This window comes from Alosa alosa, chromosome 23 (assembly GCF_017589495.1).
Source record: "Alosa alosa isolate M-15738 ecotype Scorff River chromosome 23, AALO_Geno_1.1, whole genome shotgun sequence".
Taxonomy (NCBI): Eukaryota; Metazoa; Chordata; class Actinopteri; order Clupeiformes; family Clupeidae; genus Alosa; species Alosa alosa.
Genome location: NC_063211.1, coordinates 13,684,556 through 13,706,539, shown reverse-complemented (window position 1 = coordinate 13,706,539; position 21,984 = coordinate 13,684,556). Strand labels below are relative to the sequence as shown.

The window sequence follows — 21,984 nt, the reverse complement described above, 5'->3', positions numbered from 1 at the left end:
ACTGACACACTGATGAGGCAATTCTGTTATGTGTATAATTCTTCTAATAAACTTTGTACATTTTTGAAACATGGAACATTGACTGGGTGTGGGTGTATTATTCTAGAGTAGAGCTAAAGCCTACCCCTCACCACTCCTGTGAACAGATGGACTTCAGCAGGACAGATCACATATTTTGATAGGCTACTGTCAAATTATGTCACTGTAACTGCAGAAAAAAAATGCTGTGGAGGTCACTAACTGCCTCCTTAAGTTTGTATATCAGTTTGAGGTGCCAAAAAGTAAATTAACGGACAATGACAAGAAGTTTGTCAATAATGTAAATAAAGTGTTTGCTGATGTCAATGACAATGTACAACATCAGTCCATTTCTGCAGAGTTATAGTGGGGTAATAGTAAATATAGTGGGCTACTGTCAAACATAATTTGACAGTAGGCTTATCATCATATGTGACCTGTCCAGCTGAAGTCCACCTCTTTGCTGGAGTGGTGGGGTAGGCCTTAGCTGTACTCTATAGAGATAGTATAGAGAGGAAGATACACATGCAGGCCTGTGGAGTAATACACCCACACCCAGACAATGTTCCATGTTTCAAAAATGTACAAAGTTTATTAGAAGAATTATACACACAACAGAATTGCCTCATCAGTGTGTCAGTACAGCTCAGTACATTCATAGACTCCAATAAAACAGCGCCCTCTAGAGTCACAAAATTCGACAGGTCACAGAATTTGGTGCAACACCGGGAAGAAAGCATTTGCCTGGTCAGTCAGTCAGGGATTGCGCAGGAAGTTGCGTTTGTTTATGTTTATATTTATATTTAAATGTATTAGCAGTTTTGTCCAAAATAACGTAGGCTACATTATATTTTAACCAAGGACCAAAAGAAACACACCAGAAATGTAGCTCACCCCTCTCATAGGCTCATTTCCAGAGAAACTAATACAGGGGCTTTTGTTTTGGGGACAGCCCCCCAACCAAAAAAAGGTAATTTTATCCAGTAAACTGAAGTGCAGTTGAAGTAGGCTATAATTCTCAAGTTAACTTCAGATAGTAAGTTTATGTCCTATGTGTATCTTCTGACTACATTGGCCCACTTTCAGTTTCTAATAGTAAATGTGTAAGTACTGAGAACTATACTGTAAGTAAACAAGTGGCAATACTAGTTATATACTTCTAGCACACCTTATTGTTCATTATTATATTAAGTATGTTTAAGGTGTAAAAGTAGTCAACTTTTAGATGCACTACAAGTGATCTTATAGGTGTAGCCTACTGTTTACTAAACTGCATATTGCTTATTTATACACTGCATTTATATCACATAGACACCAATGGTATAGGCTGCCATGCAGGGTGCCATACAGCACATTGGGAACAGCAGTTAACTGGGTTTTTTTTTCAGGTAGAGCCGAACCTTGCCGTTCCTGGACAACTCCTCTACCTCCTGAGCCACTGCCACCCATTGATGACATATATTTCTTACCCTATTTTTCATGTTCATGATAGTATACAGTATATCATCAGTAAAATATAAGTTTACCGGAAGGGTATAGAACTTAGACTTTTTCATCACTTGTATATTTAGTAGCCTACATTTCCTCTGGCTACAAGTAGTAAATATAATTAGACTTTTCCATTAGTATGTAAAGTATATTTAAGTATAAGTACCAAGTATAGGCTAGATATACTTAAACCTTTATGTTTACTTATCAGTAAGTCAAGTACAACAAGTAGACCTTTTAACAGTAAACATTTGCCTATATGATTAGGCTATCGAATAACATCAGAATGATTCATTTGATTTAGCTGAGAGATTAAGAAACAGTTATCAGATAGTTAGCAATGGACTTCACATGGCAATATTAACACCTAAGATTTATATATATATATATATATATATATATATATATATATATATATATATATAAAGAATTTGATTCTTTTGATCAGCAGACCTGGGGGGTATTCCAAGTACGTGGTTTAGTGACAAACCTGGGTTAGTTAACTCAAAGTAGGCGGTAAACCTCCTAATTGAAGAGCTGTATGGCTTCATTCTCCTAACAAAACAATGCCATAGGACTCTTGTTATAGGAGGTTTACCACTTACTGAGTTAATCTACCTAGGGTTATCACTAAACAACATACTTGGAATACCCCCTGTACTGACTAAAGGAATATAAACAATGTACTGCATAGAGGTACATAATATGACCTGCTGCTCAGTCCTATATATTCTCTCCACAGCAAATAAATCACTCCATCTTCTACTTCTACTCCAGTGTGTTGTGTGTGTGTGAGATAGCCCTGCTTGTGCTGTCTGTCGGCCTGTAGATGGGGGTGTCCCTCCAGGTGGTTCTTGACAGTGAGTCAAAAGACACAGAAATTTGTAAATTGCAGTGCTCCCATTTTCACAACATTTCACAACATTTGGTGTGCATCCAGAGGTTGCCATGGTGATTTTCTGTGGTTCAGAAAATCTCATCATAAGATATTGGTGATTGAAGTGGCATGTTTTTGCACCACGAGAGTCTTGAAGGGCTGGGTTAATATGGCTCCTTAAGGCCAACACATTATACAATTGTAATTTTGGGCGCAACAGTTGACAAGTTATTCAATAAAAAAAAAAACAGGATTAGGGTTAAAATAGGTTAGAATTCTAAATTAATTTGACCATAATGTACTTTGGTCATTTTCTTTTGTAATTGTCTTACTTTTTCCTGGATACATTTTAATTTACCATGTCAATGTATTCCTCTTTAGTAAAGTAAATTCTCTGGTTTACTAGCTCTTAATTTATTAGTCTGTTGATGTAGACACAAAATAATTCTATATCATATTCATTTTATTTTTTCCATGTCTGTTGAAAGTGCAATGTGACTCATGTGCTGTCAATTAACCAAACCCCACATTAATATTCAAACAAGATGATAAGTAGTCATCATGACAATAATTCATGTAATTTTCCTTCTGCTCATATTATTTCTTATTTGTTCATCCCTTTTCATTATTACACAAGACAAAAAGTTTGAAAGGCTTGGTCAGATATTACGAGCTACTATTACAGCAATGAGGTGCTTCCTTTCATTGTGAATCAAGTGAACTATTTGCAATAAAAAAAAAAAACAACAACAAAGCACTGAGTATAATTGAGGTCACACGTGTGAGGTGTGTAGAAGAAAGAAATCTGTGACACGTTTAACTTCCTAACTTAAAACCACTTAAAATTGTAGTCCTATATGGCACCAAAGGACTTCATCCATTTTCTGATGTGTGGTTGCGGCAAAGTCATTGCAACTTCAGGAATTTAACCTGGGGAAAGTGTCCTAATTCAAAGTAAAGAACACTGATGATTTTTGTTTGTTTGTTTTTTTGTGAGGTGAAGTGAAATATAACCATGCCGTACAGACAGTTCACAATACGGACAGGTATTGTAGGACAACCACCAATGTCCATGGTACAGTGAGATGTAATAATACACGCTGACCAAAGCCTTGTCTCTAAAAGTGAGGCCCTTCCTGTGATGGTTTCAAGTTCAGACTGAACATTTACAAGTTCTGTTGCATGTGTGATGTGATTGACATCAAATGTAGCAATCAGTGTCGAACTTTACACTGACTGACACACACACACACACACACACAGTTTCTCTCCACAAAGCCTTGATGATCAGACAGCATGATCTCTACAACTGTAGATTTCACAGCAGTCTCTGAGTCACACATTTCTCCCCACAATTAGGGACAAGATCCTCAAGGCCCAGGTTTTCTTTCAGCCCATCCACAGCAATGTCTCTCTACCTTGGGATAGCACCTGGCGAGGCAAGCATGGCCTAGGATGAGAATTGGGCATAAGGTAAATTGTGGATAGTTTAGAAGTGGCTTCATTAGAGTCTTTTCAAAGAGCTTTTGATAAAAATAACAAAAAACTAACATACAGTTTGTTTTCATACCTTCCCATTCACACCACCACACACAAAGCTTTGAGCTTGATCGCAAGATCAGACCGAGGACACCTGGTCAGCCTCGTCCACCCTCTTCAACTGCAGATTTCCGGATAGAGTGTCCGAGTCGAGTAGCTCCACCACACTGTAGGGGGCGCAATCCTCCAGGCCCAGCTTGCCACAGGCCCATCCACAGAAGCCCTTCTCCAGGTCCCTCACGGCCAGCCACCACTCTGCAAACACCCAGGAGAGCTGCGCCACGGCGGCGTACACCCCCATGCCCAGGGACAGCACCACGATTAGGGGCGGGTAGGCCAGGATGAGCACCGGGCACAGGGTGACCTTGTGTAGAAACGTCCGCTCCTCGTTGTACACCAGGAACACGTTATACCAGGTGAGCGTGCCGTAGTAGAACGAGATGATGAAGGAGAGTAGGAAGACCACGGGAAGGCAAGACAGGCTCCACAGCACCACGTGAGGGCCTTGACCGGGACCCACCGCACAGGGGCGCCGCCCCCAGCCTCCAGCAGCCGCCACCGCTGCCGCCTCCTCGCATTCGGCATCCAGACGCTCCTTGGAGCGCGCCATCTCACGGAGCTCCTTGTCGGTCAGGCTCACGTGGATGTCCACCATCTGACCCTTTCGCTTTCCTCGGGTGATGGTACCCGTCAGGGTGACGTAGCGGCTGTCTGGGGGCATGCTCCAGGTGTCTGCAAGAACCACATACAGGCCTCGAGGATGAGTACTTAGAAGAGTTTATTATTGAGAACTTCTACATTTGGGAGCTAACCATCTCATAATAGCTTAATGAGCACACTTTTTTATACACTCTCTTTGAATGGAACCACACAGTAATGGAGCATAAAAGGCATGTGTTTTTACTATGGTGGCTGGCTTGTAAACTTTGATGTTGATGTGAATGTCTGAGACAGCCAAGCAACCTGCCATTCAGAAATAAGTCTTCCAAGTATAGTGGTGTTTGGCTCAGATCCAAAATTGATATGCACATGCATCAGATGACAAGGACCTGTAGAAATATATACTGGCAACTATCTTAGAATAAAACACAAAATAACTAGATCTACTGGTAACAAACAATTGTAGCTTTCCTGAAAACACTCCCAGCATGCACGCACACACACAGATTTTATTTTGTGTAATGCAAAGCTTCCAGATGCTTCCCCCAGAGGAAACAGGTTGTTGTAGATAAGACATCAGAGAACAATGTGTTCAGTATGCATACCTTCCTCAGCAATGTCGCTAGTGACATTGCCCCCTTCCCCTAGGCCACTCTCTGCTCCATCCTCATCCTGGTCATCTGCCTCAGAGCGGTACACGATGATGGATTCCATTTGCTCCTTCTTCTTCCTCCTCTTCCTCCGTGTCGCCGTGCCCACCTCTTCTGCCGACGACCTCGCTTGAGAGGTCACAGGGTGTCCCTCCGCAGGACACTCCTCCTGCTCCATGCCGACCCAGTGATACGGGTCACACCCCACCCCAGTTGACTCCTGTTTTCGGGAGCTAGGCGCGCGCGTAAGCTCCTCCTTTCAGAATATCGCTACACTTTTGTCTCAGGGGAATGGAACGAACAGAATGATTTCAGATACGCGAAAGACTAATGTCGCGTTCATCATGCGTTACATCCATCCAGGTATGGAAATCCAAATAAAGCTTACACAATTTACCAAGGTTGGTGCATTAGGTCACTGCACCTGTCAAGTAATGGCATGACAATCCCAGTTAGAAAAAAAATGTAGTTTCGTAACATCAGTGTACTTTAGAACGCGATATTTGTTTTGATCGTCGAAGCATGAATATTTACCTGGAAGAAAAACTCCACGTTTACTGTGCTGACCTAATTTTCACCGAATCTTAGCTCGAACGTATCACCCAGGGCATCTACAAACATCTTCACACGTGCATGCTGAGACTAGTAGCCGAACAATGCCCACCAGAGTCGGCTATTTCCCCCCGCCCTTCAGTTCACAGACTTGGCCAATGGGAAGAATATGCTGACGCTCCTGCAAAAAAACTCTGCACACACAAACTGTGCGCTTCTCTCGATTCTGCCTAGTAACTAGCGTTTTGTGGAAAGCTGGCATTTTAAAACGCACTGCACATACAAAACACACGTCACCAGAGAGTGCAATCAATGATTCATATTGCCTCTTGGGCGACAAAAACAATCTGCAGCCGAAAGACAATTTAAATAATGTATTATTGAATTTGAAGTGAACAAGGTCATAAATAGTTGAAGCATTACTTCACCTCTTAAAAACAATATCACATCAAAGAGTCAACTATTTTTTATTCACATATTAAAACGAGGGCGTAACATGGAGATTCATTGGTATAATTTCAGAAATATTTACACTCAAAAAAATTACATAAATTGTGCTTTAAATGAGAGCAAACTGTAGATTAACAGTTTAAGTCACCCTACCTCCTGTCCTTGCAATTTGCATTACCAAAACAACCTTTCCCTCATCAGTCCATCATATTCAGGTTTAATGTCCAAATCAATTCATGGCTTGTGAAAGGCACATTTGCTGTACCCCTATGGCAGGGTGTATTATATGGTCAGTTCATCAAGATCAAGGCACTGTTCCCATGCTTTCCCTGCATGGTGGAGTCTGGTTCAAGCTTCCTGGAGTCCTTATGGTCTGGTCAAAGTTTGGATTTGAGACCCATAATCTCTCTCAGGGTGTCTGTGTTTTCGCCCTCAGGGGCCTCTGGCCAAGAATTGTGGTCTGGACAGAAAGTAGTAAAAAAAAAAAAAAGAGTGAAACAAGGACAGGGAAAAATATGTCGTCTTACACAACTGTGCTGCACAGTGCTGACAGAATGTTTTGGTTGCGTGGCATTCACCACACCACATGAAAAAAAAAAAATGTTGCAAATATAAACTCAACTGAGGAAAAAGGGCCTTATATAAATAGTAGTTAAACATTTCGAAATGGAATAGACAAAGACTTATGGAGCATTAATTCAAAACAATAAAATGAATGCTTTGGATTTTAGTGTGTTTTGCAAACTTTTGCCCAGATGTAGGCTGGTTCACAAAGTGAATGTTTCAAGGCTCCTTTTTCAAGGTACATCATCAAATATCGCCAAACACCATTTCAATGTCAAGCATCCTTCAAATTGTACCAAGGACTGAGTCCTTCGTTTCACAGAATTTTCAAAGATGTCTGTGTGAATCCTCAGTGTGCTTGGAACACCCACAATCCAGTGCACAAATTCATGGAGAATTTAAAAACGGCTAAACAAGGCAGTTCACCATGTATTTAAAGGTAAATCTGTTTCATTGTAAGTGAGGTTTGAACAGTATTCAAATCTCTGCTGCTAGGACCCTGATGAGAGTGCGGAAATATGAACACAACACCCCCACTGGCTTCTCGTCTGCTAGAATTTAATACTCAATACCACTTAATCTCACCCACCAGTACATCCACGGCAAGAAAAACGGGGCTCAAGAAAAACGCGACAGCACTTTGAAATTAAAATTGTTGAAATCGTGTTCTAAGCAAGCGCCCAGCACTACCGAGGCAGCTGCTGCTCTGGTGGTGTCCATGTTCTTTCCCACAAAGACAAACTGGAACGCTAAAGTGCTACAAGCCAGGCAATAACGTCACGTTCGCGCACACAACTCGAGCAGTCCGAGCCAAATGGATAGCGGCATTTTCCCTTTTCCGCATAGGAACCCTTGTGGCCTAGGTCTATGTTGATTGGTCCAACTTATGTCACGCCCACTGTCAACCCAAGTTGAATGGCCAATAGACCTCTCCGAAATAAGTCCCGCCTCCGAAACAGCCATGTCCACCCAACTTCCGGGCGTCGAATGTCTATGGGAAATAATGCCGTTTCGAAATATCATACCTGTCAAACATCTGTAGGTGGCGAAGTAGAAAAAAATGGTGGGCTGATTGGCCTACACACTTTGCCATCTAGTTTCTATTGGATTTTTTGATTTGTTAACAGAGGTGGAATAAGTACCTCAAGTAAAAGTACCAATACTTTGATGAAATATTACTCAAATTAAAGTAGAAATACCCATATCAGTAAAAAAGAATTTAAAATGTACTTTAAGCTAACTTTTTTTTTTTGGGGGTCGGTTTTACCCAGCTCTAGTGGCTGCAGCCAGCAGCTAAAGGTTCAAGGTTCCATAGCAAGTCGGCAATGTGTCATAGTTTGTCTTCACCCAAATGGAGTTTGTGGCACAAGAGCCTGTCCTGCTACAACGGGCACGGAGGTGGCACTAACCCTGGTTACAAGTCCAGAGAAATCGCCCCAACATGTTTGATAGGTTGTTAATACATTTACAATACAATACATACAATGCAAAATAAAGCTAAAACGCGACAGATCAATAAACTTCTTTCCAAAGAAAGATGAGCACACACGTTAAAACACCGAAATCCCACTGCCTCCGATTCCTAGTCTGGGATTTGTGATGTAGCTGGCACTTATCATTATCTGTTTTTGAAAAACTACTTAAAAATACAAAATACACAAAATACAGTGAAATGAAAAAAAAAATCTTCTGAAAATGTTACTGTTCTGATCATGTCTTTAGTGTTTTTTGTCTGTTTTTCGCTTGTAGTTTTTGTTGGCTTTTCTTTTTTCAAAGATGAGCCAAAACTTCTAAAGAGGGGAGAAAATCACTTGGATTCGGGGCATGTGGAGCAATGTGCAAGCAATCGAATATCAACAATATCTCAATCACAGCCAACAAACTCTCAGCACAGTCAAACCAAAGTTAAGTCGTGTTGAAAAGAGGCTGAACAATTTACTTTTATAGACCACTGAAATCACACGTGAAAATGACCATCACGTTAGGTTGTGACTGGTTTTGAGAGAGATCTAACGCCCCTCCTCCGCCCACGTACATCGGAACTAGCTCCCGGTTAGCATTAAAGTGTAAGTTCAGTGTAAATTGACCCATAGCCTTAATAAGCTCACCATATGCAGCCCATCGGAAAAAGAATGAGACAATTTGGGACAACGTAGACCAAGTTATGGACAGGCAGCTTAAAGCAGACCCATGGGGCATCAAAACGAAAACTGAAAGTAACTCCCCACTGCCCCATGGGTCTGCTTTAAGCTGCCTGTCCATAACGTCTTGAGAGAGTGTTATGCATGTGTGTGTGTATGTATACTTATAATAATAATAATAATAATAATAATAATGTTAGAGCTCAGGTGATTTTGACAACTATGAACTCACACCACATCTTAGTGGGTGTTGTTAGCCAATTAATAAACTTTTATGTACAAGGTTTGGCTTAATTTGCTAGAATCTAGCAAATTTCTAGCAAATTAATCAAGCATGTATAAGTTTATTTAATGACATGGGAGAATGACAATAATGCATTCAGTCACTCACTAATGCTTTTATGCAAATTATTCCGATTGTGTGTGAGTCATGTAAACAGCTTATTCCAGCTGCCATACCCGATTAAGCTCATATTCCGCTTACAAAATCTGACTCTGCAGGACTCGGTTGTGCCAAGGAAGGATCCTACAGAATCCTTGACTTTGAGAAACATCCATAGTGTCCTAAAGTGCAACTAAAGTGTACTCACCTGGAATTTCCCACATTGAGTGGTAGAGGCTTTGTCCAGCATCGACTTTCAGGGTCTCCCCTGAAATATATGAGGCAGCCGGGGACAGAAGGAAGCACACAGCTGGTGAAATCTGTATGAAAAGACACCATAAAAACACAATAAAAACCTTAAAAAAAACACCTTAAAACTGTAATTCCTTGAAACGTTACTCCTGTGGCATTAATGATTGACTAAGTACCGGTATTTTATAGTTAGAACGATAGTGGGTTGGATTCTTGTATTGTACATTTCAGATGCATTCAAGCCTTCAACCATCACAAGAATCCAGGAACACTATGTCTACATAATGACTGAAGTAGAGAAGTACACAAGGGCAGCATGAACTGGTTTGGGTATTGCTGCATGCTAACTCAGTGCACTCACCTCCTCTGGGACTCCTAATCTTTTGGCTGGGCTGAAAGGTATGGACATTTTGAACAATGTTGGGCCAAAGTCTTTGTAGTTTTCCACTGCCGTTTTGGAGATAATGGTCCCCTGTTTTTTTGTTGCAAAAATGACATGGTCACATTTCTGTTATAGGTTAGCTGAAGCATCAGTTGGTGGAATTGGTGGGGAAATTTGGAAATTTGGAGTTATTTTCTTAAGACCTGTGAGCTAACTAAGACATAAACCATTAGCACAGACAAAAGCAATCTTCCAAGCTAGTGCATTTTGGCACTATTTTGCAAATAAGAAAAAAATGACATGTGTCTTTAACCATCAAACTGAATTAGAGGAAGTCCAACTTATAGAAGATATGCCACAAGAAACTATAACCAGTATTACTTGCTGCAATAAATTGGTATACACACTCCAGATACAGCATCTTACCGGAGCAACAGAGTTGACCCTGACCCCGTTGGCAGCCCACTCTATGGCCAGGGTTTTAGTCAGGTTGTCCACTGCTGCCCGAGCAGCTCCTGTGTGCCTTTGGAAGAGAGCATTAAGGGCAAGGCAGCTATTACAATATTTCCAAAGTTTAGTGTATATGGTAAGAGACTTTGAAGAGGATGAAACAGCTATTAATTGAAGGAAACTGGTGGAGAGAACATTTGATTTAATAAATGACATTAAGTATTATCCTTTGTGCATTTATAGAACAGTTATTCACAGTGTCTTACATCTCAGCAAATGTAGAGCCTGGAGAAGGGCTTTATACTTACGCCATGCCAGGAAATCCTTTCCACATGTCAGCAATAATGTTGACGATTACACCTCCATGATCCTTCATCCATGCACTGTAGACTGTGAAGGCCAAACAAAAGTTTCTTCTATTCTTCTATGTACCCACAACAAATATCTACAAAAGAAGTCCAATCCTACAGGTTGGCCATGAGATGCATCATTTTCATACTAAAATGGACCATCATTTCAACTTTGTATAATATATAATACAATACATAATAATGTGTCAAATGTTCATACAGAATTATGTAAAACATGAGTAATAGCTGCACTCATATAGGTAACCTATTTGTGTATTCTGAATAGTCATGTAACCCAATCCTCAACTGACCCGATGATGAAAATCCAAATTTCTGAAGATGCAGATGAAACAGTGTATTCTGATTATGGCATCCATGCATATTCTGTAACTAACCTTCTTTTGTAACTAACCTTCTTTACAGCAAAGGAATGTCCCATTGAGATTTGTGTCAATCACTGCCTTCCAACCCTTAGCAGTCATATTGGCAACAGGGCTAGAAAACTGTCCACCACCATTATTAACCAAGAAATCAATCTTTCCATGAAGCTTCAGGACTGAAGCCACCATGTTTTGAACCTGCCAACAGAGACAGAGTGCTGTTAATTCATTGAATGCCAAGCTAGTGATAGACCCACGAAAATGGCCTGGTTTTGACCTGACGTGCATGCGTCACTGATTCGACCCAAAGCGGCAACTGAGTTATGATAAAATGTCCAGATTGTGCGTTTTCATGAGTTTTCGATCGTCATATTTCATTTCCATTCATCACAGAGTTCCCAAAATCACATATAAGGTGTGTTAGAGTGTCTAGTTTCGTAATTTAAAAAAAAAAAGCTAAAAACGTAATATTACGTTTTTGGCACTCAACGCATTTTGGCACTCAATGAGTTAAAGACCACAACAGGATTTCTGACCCAGAAGAAATACCACAACCTCAAGTGAAGTTGAAAAATCCAAACGAACAATTATCACTTACCTCTTGCTCATTACGAATGTTGCATTGTACCGGGGTAACTTTTGCCGGACTGGATGACGGAATCTTCTGTGCCAGTTCCTGAACAGCGGCATGCAGTCGCTCCAATTTGCGTGAAGATATAACTACACTGCAGCCTAGCGAAACATACAGGGAACTGATATGGTTTTATGTCACCTTTCAAAATCTGTAATGCGTATGTACTTCAACCTCAAATTTACATCAATGTTCAATTCAAATATCCTACCTGCAGACTTTGATGAAAATCCTGCCAGGACGAACTTTGAGCTTGAACTAACTGTTATCGGAACTCCCCCTATTACCGTCGGTCCCGTATTTCCACCGTCTTGCGTGTATGCGTCACTTAATATACATTTCTATACAAACCAAGACAGCAGACTCCTAAAGAAACGCAACCACCCACGTCATAGGTGTATCTAAATTAGCTATGTACCAAAAATGACATTTTACCGTGACTCAAAGAGCTGTAGACAGTGTTGTAAGGCTGCTTGTAGGCCTACACAACCGCTTGGAGTTCCAGTGGAATTTTAATTTCACGACGAGAATTCTCGGTCTAACCGTTCATGTGCCGTTGAAACGGTGTAAATAGGCGACCCACCAGGCCAGCACTATAACTCCGAGCGTGGTAAACAAAATCGGATATTTCAGGCAGTAAATGCTCCCGTTAACAAAACAAAAAAACAGATTTTGTTCAAATCTACACACCTATGGCTACTGAAAAATGTCAGGTTAATTTAGCAAATGTTATTTTAAAGTGTTAAACATCGTTGTTTTAGAATTTCTGAACAAAAGTGATAATTGGGGGTGTTACGATACCATTGCATGCAATGCTTGTGCTTGCATGCATTGCTTAGTGGGGTAAAGTTCATTGAGGTGACTAGAGAACTAAAATGTGCTCTTGAAAGACAATGAACAGCAAAATACTCACCCAACTCTAGTAATTCAGACGTTATAGCTTTCCCAATACCCGTTCCACCTCCTGTCACAATAGCGACTTTGTGATTGAAAAGTCCAGCTTTGAAAACACTAGACGCCGCCATGTTAGTCTAGCAGTGAGTGTATCCATAGACATAATATACATAGACGCCGCATCGACCGCTACTCCTTACTAGCGCTGACGAGATTTGGAGCCGCCATCTTGGACCGGTTATCCACTCCACTCAGTGTAATCTGTTTGGCAGGTGAGATGAGCTGTCAACGCACTTAATTAATCATATCTCACTGAATACCGAACAGATTCTCACGCGGTTTTTTTTTTTTTGCTGCAAAGGTCATACATGTAGCTATGATACAGGACACATGATTTAGCGTATTTTAATATTCATAGTGGGTTTAACAGTAATAGAATATTCTGATATATGATATAAAGTGACCTGACGTCCGATATCAAAACTGGGAACATAATCCATGTTTGACAGCATAGACAAAACTAGTTTGATACAAGTTTAATGAGTTAAATATAGTTCACAGTTGACAGAAAAGTTCCATCAACAGCATTATTCACAGTCCACAGAAAGGTTCCATAAACATTTAAGTGAGATCAGTGCCATTCAGACATCTGAGGGGTATTCCAAGTAGGCCTATGTGGTTTAGTGACAAACTTGGGTAAATTGACTCAGAATAAGTTGTAAACCTCCCAGTAGAAAAGCTGTATGATACAGGAAACATGGTTGTGTGTATTTTAATATTCATAGTGGGCTTAACAGTAATAGAATATTCTGATATATGATATATTATAAAGTGGTGACATCCAATATAAAAACTGGGAACATAACTAATCCACGTTTGACAGCATAGACAAAAACTGGTTTGATACAAGTTTTAATGAGTTAAATTTACAGAAAAAAATCCATTAACATTTTCAGTTCAGTGCCATCAAAATAAAGTGATGAACAGACATTGGTGTGGCATAAAGGAAATGGAGTAACTGGGTTCAATATCAACAGCATTTGTTAGACAAGTTCCATAAATATTGTAAAGTGCAAGTTTGTAGGTTTGTTTCTGATCCTTAAAAAACAGACATTGGTTTGGCATAGTAAGTGTAACAGTTCATCAATTCAAGACAAAAAAGGTGACTTGTCACTTGTACAGTGTCAATGGGTTCATCAACAGCATCTGTTATTTACAGTTCACAGAAAGGTTCCAGCCCCAATGAAGAGATTAAATAAAAAGGAATTAAGAAACATTTTAGAAACTGCTAAGATCAACCCGTTCATTGCAATCAGTAAAGAATCAGGGAGTGTCTTCACAGGCTCAGTGAGACAGAGTTACCGTCATGCAGTTGGTTCTATGATTTCGACAACTGGTGCATGTCATTTTGTATGTTCCCACCTTGCTAAAATCGCTTGGGTACACTTTGGCTGAGAACAAAAGTGCTTCAGACAGCAGGTGGGCAAATAAGATGGCATAGTAAACTGGGTAAACTCCATAAAAGAGGACTGAGTCAACCAGACGATGGGAAAATGGGACACAGAGTGGCGAATGCAGGTGGAGCTCATAAATCAAACATTCAGTCACAGTGTAGCAGATGCCCTGCAGTACTGCAATGAAGAGCTGCACCTTCCTCAGTTCCAGGGGTGTGAGGAGACCGTTCAGTTCATTCACAGTCTTCTTGAACAAGGCAGTTGTTCTGGAGAGATACAAAATAATAAATAAACGAATTAAAAGGAATTTGAGAGGCATCTTGTTCTTGTTAGGGTAAATGACATGTGAATAATACAGTGTTGGGCAAGCTACTTCGAAATTTTAGTGAGCTAAACTATCAGTTACTCTGCCATGAATAAAACACTACACAAAACTACCACCCAGGCAAATGTATTAGTAGCCTAACACAAACACAGCAAGTCAAGTCAAGTCAAGTCGGCTTTTATTGTCAATTTCTTTACATGCACTGGTCATACAAAGAATTGAAATTTCGTTTCTTACTTTCCCATGCAGACATAGACATGCTTTAAATACAGACATAGACATACTATAGACATAGCCATAGACAATAAACATTAAATTAAAGTGCAAGACTGAAATATAGAACATGTATGTATCAAACTAGCAGTAGGCTAGTTCACTACACTGAAATATAGAACACTACTACTGAAATATAGAACATGTATGTATCAAACTAGCAGTAGGCTAGTTCACTACATAGGAAGCTACTTTAAATTGTGCTAATTTCACATGACAAGAAAAGTGTAGCTTGTCTGGCTAAGCTACTTGATAAATAAAGAAGTTGAGCTATTGAAAAGTTACTTTATTCAGGAAATAGTGAGGCTACCACCAACACACTTAGGCTACAAGTAGCAGCTAGCGATTGCCCAATAGGCTAGTCTGTGCCACTTGTGTAAAATTCGCCGGCCAAATGTAGTACGATTTATTTCTACAATAGCCCTCTTGTGTCAGTTGTAATCTAAGTCAGTGTTATGGAATATGACTTATCAAGTCTCAGTTCATAGCCGGGTGCAGAGCCATAGAGATTTCTCTCTATGGCCGGGTGAACACCGAGTAAACATAGCCTAGCTAGATGGCTACGATTTTCATACAGTAATATCAAAGATTGCTCCTTCTCAGCTCTGGTAAAATTCTATTCACAAAATACAACCAATGGTACGGTTATGTTAAATCTTACTTGTGAAAAGTAAATCCCCCGAGTATGGTCCGCCGATTTAAGAAGGAACATGCTGCACAGTGCTGTCATCTTGTGTCTTCTGCTGCAACGCAACGAGGAGTATGACCGGTCTAAGATGGCGGCCGCATTTCTTGTTTCCAGCAGCCAATGCGGCGTCTATGTATATTATGTCTATGAGTGTATCGCTTGATCACGTGACACCGCACCAAATCGGTGCCAAACATTCCAGCTACAATCTTATGTGATGCACTTCGATCAAAGATCCTTGATCCGCTTTAACACTCTCTGCTTCGATGTTACAATGTTTACAACTACATTGTAGCGAGCCTAACGAGGTCCATTATCGTCTCCAGACTTTCCATTGTCTTGGAATTTGGAAATTGATCAAACGGCTAAGATTTAAAAATAATTCAATGAAAACCAAGTTCGATGGTCGCGTTGTACTGAAAGCATCGAGGGCCATCTCGACATTGCACAAGCTATCACAATTACCCAGATAGCACAAAATAGGAACATATCCATATTGACACCCACCTTAAAAAAAAAACGTTTAGCGGAGCATCTTGTGCATGTCTAGACATTTTGAACATCACACTCAGAATCACAGTGAAATCAATAGGCATTTCAATTTCCAATCAGAGTTGTACTAAGTATCTGGCTGATGATCCAAGAGACTTCAGGAACAAATCATAGTTGTCCATATAGTCCAGGCAATCTGTGAGAAAAAAATCACCTAACCCAAAACTAATTGCAACAGAAATTATTTTTGTTGTATTCAGTTCATGAAACCTTCCCATATCACATAGAAAAAGTCCATGAAAATCCAAGTGGTGGAACATTGTGAAAAATTAGGTCAAATTCTTCCATAAAGGCATGAAACTTGGTGAACTTGTACAGTTTGGAGCCCTGGACATTTTCAGATATAAACCCATCATCAAAAAACCCTAATGGTCGCCGTGGCAACCATTAAATGTTACTGAATTACGCCTATATTCTTCATTATATTTCCTGAACCAAACATGGTATCTCAGAACAAGTGATGCCTAATAAGAATGCTGGAACAATCCACATAAATGTGGCAGGTCTATTCAAAATATGCAGTTACTCAGTTGCATGGGGAAAAAAAACAGTAACCTTGCCATGTTGTCCACCCCTCTGGGCTAAACTACTGGAATACTACTATACAAAAGAGGGCATACCTTGGCAATCAAACATGACTATGCAGAAAGAACATTACAATTATCAGTAAAACTTAAAGCTGCAGTAGGCAAGTCTGACAGATTGAGGGGACTTAGCCAAAATTTTGAATTACAACTCTCATGCCCCTCCCCCACTACCACAGAGCATCCCCTCATCTGAGTTTATGCTTGTCAGCATATCGTCAGTGATTGACAGTCAGATCTCACACAGCCCTGCTGATTTTATCTGAAGAACCAGCAGTGGAATTTTGCAAAACAAATAACAGGCCCTAGGTGGAGGAGGTAAAAGTTTTTTTTTTCTAAAACCGGCTGATTTATGTTGTTCTGTCGGAGCAGTGTCAGTTTCAGTGAATATGATCAAAAAAATCTAGCCTACTGCAGCTTTAATTTGACAAACATGAGAGAAATATAACTAAAATTGTGAATTAGTCAAAGCTGAATAACAAACTTCAAGGTCACTGGAAACATTTGTTGACACATCCCAAATGACTGGATTTCTGTAAATCAGTTCTAACTAGGGACCTGCCCACACATCAAAAATTTTAAGATTAAGATATTTGAAGTCACGGTAAACACATGCATAAATCCAGTCAAGAGATCCATGTCTTAATTTAGTTGTGGATATAACAACTGACATTCCAGACATCTACAATTTAATTGAAACCTCAATGAAATTAACAGAAAAGGTCAAATGAGTTGTCCAAGTTAGACTGACATTGTAGATCCCTGAAATGTATATTTTGACCAACAAGAAATCCAAAATATCTAAAATACAAATCCATACCACCTACTAGACATAAAACTGGCTTGCCATATGCATGTAACCCACTAAACTAGGCTGGACAATCACTGCTTTCATAGCCAAATTGTCTAGCCTCATTCAGAATCCAGTGCCTTACCACACATCCAAATGTACACAGCACTCGGTCATGCTGATGGCAGGGTGTGCTGGTACTTAAATCCTGCCAGTACTCTGAAGTTTCCAACACAAAACAAGAAATTCAAACAGAGGCAAAACCAGCTCAAGACTAGTTTATTGTGGGATGTTCCATTTGACCACGGCATACATGTAGAGTCCCAAGACATGGAGATTTTTTTATCTGTACAAAACACAGAGTCCCAATTTACTGGTCCTTCATCTCCCTCAGTCTCTTGATGGCAGACTTTACTGTGACGGCAGACGTTGTGCTGAGGGAAAAAGAAAAGAAGCTATTAGGTGACAGTTCAGTATACACAACAGAAAAGCTTAGGAGACAAAAGGACATACAAGGACACTACAATCACACTGTTCAAGTGCCTTCAGAGGTATGAGATATGGATTCATTCACAGGGGCTCCCATGCAACCCTTCCATTTGTAAAGCCTGCAGCATTCCTAAACCCTCATGATGCAATTCTACCTGCTGCACTCATGTGATGTAAGCCAAATCAACAGAAGCAGCCGATTCTCAGTCATGAGGAATAACAATTTGGGTGGATAGTCAGAGCCAATTGTCAACACAATTATAGAGAACAGAGCAATAATAAGAACTGACTTAAAGACCTTCTTCCGTAATCTTTTCTGCACTGAGACTTGCAGGTACACCTTGACAATAAACACAACTTGGTCCTACTCGTATTTAGACCATATTCCATCATGGTTTCTTCAACATGTATTTATTAAACTACAAATGGAAATTTTAGTCTCCTCACTACAGTGTGAAGTGTACCCGCTTCTCAAAAGTCCTGCTGCTGAATTTCTGAATCTTCAATATTTATCTGTCAATATGCATTCTCTAACAGCCAAAAGCAGCAATATGCATCCCAGTGCATGTTCAATCTGTCAACCCATAAATGCTTTAACTGAATGCCCATGAATTTGATCCATTAAAGAGGATTAGTCAATGTGCAATTAAAATATAACTGTCCACAAGTGAGCAAACTTGGTTGCCTCTACAACAATCCAAACAGCACATCTAACTTGTCATCTTTCAACTTGTCAACATAAAGCAAGATACAGCGGACACAGGAAGACACCATTCCATGACTGCAGCTGTAGAGCCTACTGTTTACCATGTACTGTCCTGAAGCTATTCTGTGTGCAGTTCTGTCTCTTCACTACCAGAGGGGTAGGGCACTGACACCACGCTATGCCAACATCAGGTTAATACACAACTTACTTGTATGTCCAGGCACCACCAGCGACAGTCTTCATGCAGGACCCACAATGCCAGATGCCAACAGCTCTCCTCTTCATCTTGGTCTGCAAGACAATTGTTCAGAAGTCAATGAGGGAAGTCATGAATTCAACCAAATATCTCTGGTTTTGAAGTTCTCATTTTTCATCATGTGCATTCTATGACCAGAAATGGGAAATCTTATGGAAACCTAGATAGCAGAGTACTTTGTTGTCAAACATCTGTAGACATTAAGCAGGATTGTTTTTGTTTCAGATTGGCGTCAAGAGGTTCCGCTCACCTTCCCACAGAAAGAGCAGGTATACTTGGCGTGTTGGCTGATTTCAATCTTTTTCACCATCTTCCTGAGGGAGGCCCCGTAACGGGTGCCATACTTCCCCACAATTCCCACCTTCTTGGTGCGTTTGGCCTGCAGAATTACAAAAGTTCAGAGATCAGGCAATATCTCAAAATAAAAAAGTCCATTATAATTATACATGCATCACATCCCTTCACCTGCACTCATTGCTTCAGCTTCCTCGTTTTTACAATGGTTACTTCCAAGGGCTTGGAAAGTGATCTAAAACTACAGCAGCATCAACATGTTTTGCCTCACATCATGCAACTTAGGTGCCGCCAAATCGCCAAGCTGGCGTTACCTATCAAAACAAGCTACTTGACAAAACGTAAAACGATATCTAAAACAAGTAATGACTAACTATGAAAAACACATGACATAAATCGTAACTATGTAGCTGAAGTCTGGGGTTGGTATATCTCTCCATAGCAGAATGATAGCGCTAGGAGGACGGAAGCTAGCATGAAGCCAAGCTAACGTTAACCAATGACAAGCCAGCTAAAGGCAAGCTGGCTCATGTACCAAGAATAATGTCAGCTTATACCAGTCGGTTGCCTTTAATACAATGACACCAAAACAGATTCTATACAACCTGCGTTATTCTAAGACTACATGCACATCAGAGGATAAAATGAACACTACAGTGGCGCTAGTTTGCCGGTTAATACCAGTAGCGCATCAAAGTGTTTGGTACGAGGACCTACTAGCCACCATGACTATCTAGCAGTTGCTTAAGAACAACGTCGTAAACACACATTAAATGAGACAGATTTTCACAAATATTCATTACACTTCATAGGGCGCAGTGTTGTGTACATAAATATGACTTTGGATTTAATATACAGTTGGTGAAAGCTGAGGATTCATTAGATGGACATTCAAAAATCCAAGGCTGGATTCTCACTCACCATTACAGCAGAAGAGGTGCGGATCCAAAAGAGGGCATACACAGGGCGCATGCGCAATTTACTCGTTTGAGAAGCACGGCATTGTGGGACAGTGGATGACTTATTTTTACCGGGACGTCTTATTTCCATGCTTATTTCTCTCCAGGTCTTAACGAACTGGCTTATTAATTATCATTAATTATCATTTCTTGGATCGGAGTAACTGAATAGCAGGAATAGGCAGCCTATTTGAAAGGATTTATGGATATTTGAAAGACCTTTAGGCTGTTAACCCTCCTGTTATCCTGTCATAAATATGGCTCACTTTTTTTTTTTGGCTTCATGATTCATGACTTTTCCTCATTTGAAGGGGCCAACAGAGTAAGCATGGCATTTGCACAATAGAATGTTTTCAATGTCCTGTACAAATATTGTGTAGGCTACATTGGTGTTCCAATTGGGGTCAATTTGACCCCAGGCCGATTTAGCTGTATGAAACATAAGATACATGAATATTTGACACATTATGGATATTATTATTGTAATATTATGATAACATATTGTTATTGTTATCATTATTATATATACAAGTACATATTACATGAAGTACTTAACTTTTATAAACGTATAATCAGTGCTAACATTACTACAGTTATACTGATCTTAGGAGCCTGAAGTGTTGTTGAAGATATGAAATCGCATGTTATAGCATAATATTCTGATCATTTTGATTATATAATTTAGTGCATTTGGATTGTTCAATTTCATAAATCTACAAAAAAGCTTTATGGCTCTGACAAAACATCCTAACTAGTACGAGAGCCACTGACAGTTCACACAGCCTGGGGAAGGGGAAGGGGCAAGCAACATTCTAACGATAACTTTCTGGTTGCATTTCGTGATCTGTGCCCCTTCAGACAATATATTCCGAGCAAACCGACAAAATATGGTATACAAATTTGGGCAGCATGCGATGCAGAGTCCAGCTACGCCTGGAATATGCAGGTGTAAACTGGCAAATCCCGAAGTGGCGCCCCTGAAAAAAATCAGAGCAAGAGGGTGGTACTTGACATCAGGGGCGGACCTGCCATTAGGCATGGTCAGGCAATTGCCTGGGGCCTCGGCCACCAGGGGGCTCGTCATCCCCATATCGTTTAAAAAAAAAAAAAAAAATGATCACCACATCCAAACAATATATTCTAATCCATAATAATGATTGAAAAAATATTTTGCCTCATGATTGCTCATAAATTCATCATAAAATCAAATGACTGCAGTGCAGGTCCGCTTCCTGTCACCATAGCAGCAACTAGCTAGTCTGAACGAGGTCTTGGTGAGGTGTGGAGTTGAGCGATTGACAGCAACCATGAAACGTTTCCAGAGTGAAAGTGATAAACGAAAAAAAAAAAGGGAGGAGGAAGAATTTAGAAAGAAATTGCCTAAATTAACCAACTTATTCCAGTCGAAGAATTCTTCCACGGAAGAAAGTAATTTGGACAGTGATGCAACATCTGCTGAGCTAGCTAATGCCTCTGGTAATCTTCTGAGGTCTAAGTACTTGAAGAACTGTTATGTGATGTTTTGAAGATCTACTCAATCTACTCAACTGAAATTGTCTTTGTTTATATTGTTTTTGGGGGTTGGGGTCAAATTGACCCCGAGGACAATGCGAGTATTTTTTTCCACAGTACTGCTGATAACAGAAATAGTTTTTTATTCCAAATGTTAAACTATGGTTCTTTCAAATGTTGTGTCAATCAGTGAGATTTTATGATGATTTGTATATATCGCTATAAGTACATAACAGGTATTCTGGGTTCATAAAGGGGTGTGGGGGGTGGGATTGTTTTGTACAGTAGGGCTATTGATGGTGGTTATTATGACCGCCGCGCAGCGAAGTGGCGGTCATATACATGTAGGTTTAGTCAGATTTTTTTCGCATGGCCAATTTTCCGTAAAGGATTCTGAAAGACCGGGGTGCATGAAACTTGGTGGGCATGTAGCCCCACAAGG

The 21,984-nt window shown here is 40.2% G+C and overlaps 3 protein-coding genes across 5 annotated transcripts; all 3 read right to left on the bottom strand.

Annotated features, from left to right (window-relative positions):
* Positions 1–2,828: 2,828 nt before the first annotated feature.
* LOC125288712 (transmembrane protein 169-like) lies at positions 2,829–6,145 on the bottom strand. Of its 3 annotated transcripts, none has more exons than XM_048235296.1 (3): positions 5,188–6,145; positions 3,954–4,654; positions 2,829–3,833 (listed from the first exon to the last, which is right to left on the bottom strand). In XM_048235296.1, the coding sequence occupies exons 1-2, from the start codon at positions 5,408–5,410 to the stop codon at positions 4,002–4,004; spliced, it is 876 nt and encodes a 291-aa protein (XP_048091253.1). In that variant the 5' UTR covers positions 5,411–6,145; the 3' UTR covers positions 2,829–3,833; positions 3,954–4,001. The 3 variants fall into 3 exon arrangements, with proteins under 3 accessions (XP_048091253.1, XP_048091255.1, XP_048091252.1); XM_048235298.1 differs by having other exon boundaries at positions 2,829–3,814; XM_048235295.1 differs by having other exon boundaries at positions 2,829–4,654.
* A 90-nt stretch (positions 6,146–6,235) lies between these two features.
* pecr (peroxisomal trans-2-enoyl-CoA reductase) lies at positions 6,236–12,825 on the bottom strand. The gene is made up of 8 exons (XM_048235294.1): positions 12,680–12,825; positions 11,734–11,867; positions 11,168–11,333; positions 10,714–10,795; positions 10,382–10,478; positions 9,935–10,045; positions 9,530–9,641; positions 6,236–6,694 (listed from the first exon to the last, which is right to left on the bottom strand). Exons 1-8 carry the CDS (start codon positions 12,789–12,791, stop codon positions 6,612–6,614), a joined length of 897 nt encoding a protein of 298 aa, XP_048091251.1. The 5' UTR covers positions 12,792–12,825; the 3' UTR covers positions 6,236–6,611.
* A 4,764-nt stretch (positions 12,826–17,589) lies between these two features.
* Positions 17,590–20,068, bottom strand: rpl37a (ribosomal protein L37a). The gene is made up of 4 exons (XM_048235302.1): positions 19,993–20,068; positions 19,028–19,156; positions 18,730–18,812; positions 17,590–17,760 (listed from the first exon to the last, which is right to left on the bottom strand). The coding sequence occupies exons 1-4, from the start codon at positions 20,041–20,043 to the stop codon at positions 17,697–17,699; spliced, it is 327 nt and encodes a 108-aa protein (XP_048091259.1). The 5' UTR covers positions 20,044–20,068; the 3' UTR covers positions 17,590–17,696.
* Positions 20,069–21,984: the final 1,916 nt, after the last annotated feature.